We start from the raw sequence: 4,262 nt of genomic DNA, 5'->3' as shown, positions 1-4,262 counted from the left end.
AGCTAACTGATACACAAACTCGACGACATGCAAGAGAGGTCAAGGAGCTCATAGTATGTGGATCAGCTGATATGCCTAAGCTCGGAGGGGAAGGAGAGCTCCACCACATTCATTGCTCTCATTACAGAATCCTGATACCCTTCCTTCCATGATTGCTGCACAGAGAGAGAGAGAGAGAGAGAGAGAAAGAGAGAGAGAGAGAGAGAGCTCCACCACATTCATTGCTCTCATTATAGAATCCTGATACCCTTCCATGATTGCTGCACACAGAGAGAGAGAGAGAGAGAGAGAGAGAGAGAGAGAGAGGGGTCAAGAGCCATGGATGGCGAGCTTGGCGAGTGGGCCAATGGCAAGGGAATTAATGTAAGTGGTGGGCTCCAGCTTGGATGAGTCCCATCTCTGGTCATCGAAGTTGTCGTAGCGATCAGGCCCACCAACAATGGCTCCGGTCAACACGTTGGGGTTGGGCTGGTTCTTGTTGTACCAGTTCACGAAGCTCATGGAGCAGCTGACGGTCTTGTCGGACGACATCACCGGCACCGACGAACCACGGTGGTGGACTTGCGTCGGTGAGTTGGCACCAAAGCCTACCATATATGACCTGCCCCTTGGGTTGCTGCCTAAGACATAGTCCATCTGCGCATCCATTGGAAAGCAGCAGGTGATATTTCAGGGTTAATACGATCCATCTTTTGTGCATCGATCAAGACAAAGTCCTCCATTGTTTCTCGAAATAATTGCAGTAGAAGACAAGACCAAATGCAAAAAAGTGTAATAGTAAGGTGACCTGTTGCTTAGCAAATTCCGTTAGACGAGAAGGTTGGATCACTTGGTTGCCACACGAGACTGTTTGGTGGTTCTTGATAAGAATGTCACTGTAGATACCGAACAAAAATGCAGTGCCAGTTACATACTGTGTATTGGCTCCATCGCGGAGATGAACTAATCCCCCTGCATGCATTGGGGAAAACATGATCAAGAAGAGAGCAGTTTCTTACCATATATATATATATATATATATATATATATATATATATATATATATATATATATATATATATATATATATATATATATATATATATATATATATATATATATATATATATATATATATAAAGGCAGATACATGCATCATATGCATAGGTTTATTATTATTTTACGAAAGAAGCAAGCTTCCGCGTGATATTTTTATTGTTTTGAGATATAATAGAATATTGGTGCTTAAAATTGTCATCCACCAACTTCTGTATCTCAAAACTTGAACCGTTTATCTTGTAAGTTGATGGAATTTTGGTGTATTCTTCTTATTGACTTCCATTAATTCTTCTGTAAATTAAATCGGTTGTTGCACAAACCTGGAGATATATACACTTGGTGAAATGGAGTATCAGGTAGCACCGCACAGACAAAATTGTCAGCCTGTCTCTTGAAATTGTGAAGTCCACCCTCGGTTAGATGTACCTATACCCAGAATAATAATAAGAAGAAGAAGAATAAAGGCGATGTATGAAATATAATTAGGCTAATTATAAATTCATTTAGACGGATGTATTTTGTACAACTAATCTTTTTATTTTGGGATGTTTGTATGTTCCTATAGTGATGATGTTCGTGTTTTACTATTGCAGATTTATTTCTCTACAGAGACGACGGTCCATGGATTAGGTAAAAGTCATCAAACGCAAGGAGAGTTTGAGATTTCTACCCCTGACAAAAGGATTTCAGCGCCAGCATATTTTAGGTCCCAACTGAACTCAGCGACGCTTGCGGATATGCCCTCCTGTGTGATGTGTTTTTGATATTTAATCTTCTTGGTGGCGATGTAGAGCCATGAAGCAGCCCATAATAATTCATCCTGCACCATCAGAATCACACATTAAGCCCACCTAACTCTTTACTTGTTGTTGTGTTATTGTTTCGCTATAATTAATCTCCTGTTATCATATCGTAACTATGCCGAAGCTGAGATAAACAAAGGGAAAGAAGTTTACGTTGTAGCCAGAATAAGAGCAGTAGAATGGGCATTCTCCATCAAAAGTTCCCTTGTGATTTCTAGCAAACTCGTAGAGCTGCTTCGAAGATTTAGAAAAAAGAAAGCAGAAGAGTTAGTGCACACTTAAACCTGATATGCATCAGTCAACACGAGTGCCTGTAGTGTAATTAAGTGAATCATATTTTAATCAAAAGGGTCCTCCATATGCTATTATTATCCAACAAAGACGGGAAACTCGCACCAGTTTTGCTTTATTGAGGAGCTGCCTGGAGTAAGTGCGGTTATGGTTTCTGAAAACAATGGAAGAGGCAGCCATGGCAGCGGCTGTCTCCGCCGCAATCTCCGTACCCGGCGTGTGTTCATCAATCTTGTAAAGTGTTCTTGGGGTCTTCATGTTCTCAGGCCGCATCCAACACTGATGATCAGCCACCGGATCTCCCACCTGTACGTGTATACGAAAAGATATATAAAACCATCCACGACACGCAAAGAAATAAGTATGAAGCGTATCAGTTGATAACTAATAAGGAATTTGGTACTGCACTGTGACAATTATTACCTGAACCCACAAACGATTCTTCTTTGCACTGGCTTTGAGGAAATAATCTGTTCCCCAGCTGATAGCAGCGTATACGTTCTCCAGCTCCCCTGTAGCTGATAGCTCCGACTCATAAGCAAGTGCCGTCCACGCTAGAGTGGTGATGGTGAAGGCCATAGGTAGCCCATATTTCACGTTGTCTCCTGCGTCATAATACCCTCCCACTAAGTCCACCTGCGCTCATAACAGAGGAGAAGATGAGCATAATGAGCTTTGGTGCAGTTCAGTGTATCCCATGAGATTTATAAAAATCCAAAAACTGTTTGTTGGACTACTTCCAATAAATCTTTGACACACACACACACACACACACACAATTACGTTATTAAGCATACATGTTCATAGATATACCATTTGCCGTTGGATTGACTGAATATAAACAGGCAAAATTGACCTCAGGAGTTCCTATCAACTCTCACTCATATATGCAGATTTCTCTCGCTTGCTTAATAAATGGTGAGCCAGCGGATTGCTGCAATAAGACGGACGTTATATTGGAGGAAAAGCAAGAATGGCTTTTAGATCAGGAAATTTTGCAACTAAAGAAAGTAAATAAAAGTAAAATTTTCTTTCATCAGAAGTAATTCCACTTTGATTATCTTGCAATTATTCAAGAGGGGCTTCTTGTGTAGAGAATAGTAATGTACTCCCAACGTACGTACACAAGAAAAATTAAAAATAACCTGTAAACGCAAGCAAACCAGACATTTTGTTAAGTGATGAATTCAGAAGAAACAGAACATTTGAATTATATATTTCGCAAGCAAGTTATCGACAACCTTACAATCCCCTTCACGAAGAGTTAAAATAATAATAACAATAAAAGGCTTTTCATGTATACATAAATTTCGGTAATAAATCTTGAGTTGACAAACCCATAGAAAAACCAAACTTATTAAATCTTTGCAATATTTGTATCGACACAAAATTGATGTTATGTCCAAAGAACATGTAACCAAAACAAAAAGGAATCACAAAACCAACATTGGCGAGGTTTCCATCATCGAGCGCAGAGTCATCCCTCCATAGAATCCTAGAGTTGGGTGGGAGCTTGCCGGACCTTTGTGCCTCGAGGAATAATATCGACTTGGTAAGCGCATCCTTGTAGTTGTATTCACCTCCGGCAGCCATGACAAAGGCATAATTGGAGATGAGGACCAAGCATGCCACAACAAGGACTGCATTAGACGATCTCATTTGTCCAATAAAATAGTAAGATGAAAGAAGAAAATTGAGGAAGACGAGACAATGATAGGGAATGGTTGTGGGTTCTCTGCAGCTATAAAACTAAGGTGACATGCTTGGGGTAAGTTCTGACGCTTCGAAATGTTTTCCTTTTATGGGATCAGTTGCATGGTTTTGTATGTGTGGTGTGGATAGGAAACCGGTATTACGGGAATGCAGGTGAAGAAACGAAAGGTAGAGCCAACAAAAAGGAGTAGTTATTGTTTGGATTTGCCGAAGATAGACTTCATGTTGTTGTAGGCCACGACATGATTTTGTGTTTGCTTTAGAAACATAAAACCATTTTATACCCTCTCACTTATGCCTCACCACGGTTCCGGAACCATCAGTTCTGATTTGGCAAACCAGAAACCGAAACTGCACCAACAATGGCTAGTCTTGGAACCGAAACCGGAATCGAAATTGTCGGTTCCGATTGCGATT

General features: G+C 40.5%; 1 protein-coding gene across 1 annotated transcript; it reads right to left on the bottom strand.

The window, feature by feature from the left end:
* Window positions 1-309: 309 nt before the first annotated feature.
* Window positions 310-3,886, bottom strand: LOC135641403 (endoglucanase 8-like). The gene is made up of 8 exons (XM_065156761.1): window positions 3,579-3,886; window positions 2,556-2,768; window positions 2,238-2,438; window positions 1,995-2,072; window positions 1,709-1,858; window positions 1,359-1,464; window positions 788-951; window positions 310-636 (listed from the first exon to the last, which is right to left on the bottom strand). Exons 1-8 carry the CDS (start codon window positions 3,789-3,791, stop codon window positions 310-312), a joined length of 1,452 nt encoding a protein of 483 aa, XP_065012833.1. The 5' UTR covers window positions 3,792-3,886.
* Between the last annotated feature and the right edge of the window lie 376 nt (window positions 3,887-4,262).

Source organism: Musa acuminata, chromosome BXJ3-6 (assembly GCF_036884655.1).
Source record: "Musa acuminata AAA Group cultivar baxijiao chromosome BXJ3-6, Cavendish_Baxijiao_AAA, whole genome shotgun sequence".
Lineage (NCBI taxonomy): Eukaryota > Viridiplantae > Streptophyta > Magnoliopsida > Zingiberales > Musaceae > Musa > Musa acuminata.
The sequence above is the reverse complement of the archived record's forward strand: the minus strand, read 5'-3'. Positions and strand labels throughout refer to the sequence as shown.

Coding starts and splice junctions, on each gene's coding strand:
- LOC135641403 (XM_065156761.1), bottom strand. CDS start 3,791: ATGAGATCGTCTAATGCAGTCCTTGTTGTGGCATGCTTGGTCCTCATC. Junction 952..1,358: donor CCAAGTGTATATATCTCCAG/GTTTGTGCAACA, acceptor CAATGCATGCAG/GGGGATTAGTTCATCTCCGC. Junction 637..787: donor CGGAATTTGCTAAGCAACAG/GTCACCTTACTA, acceptor ATGGATGCGCAG/ATGGACTATGTCTTAGGCAG.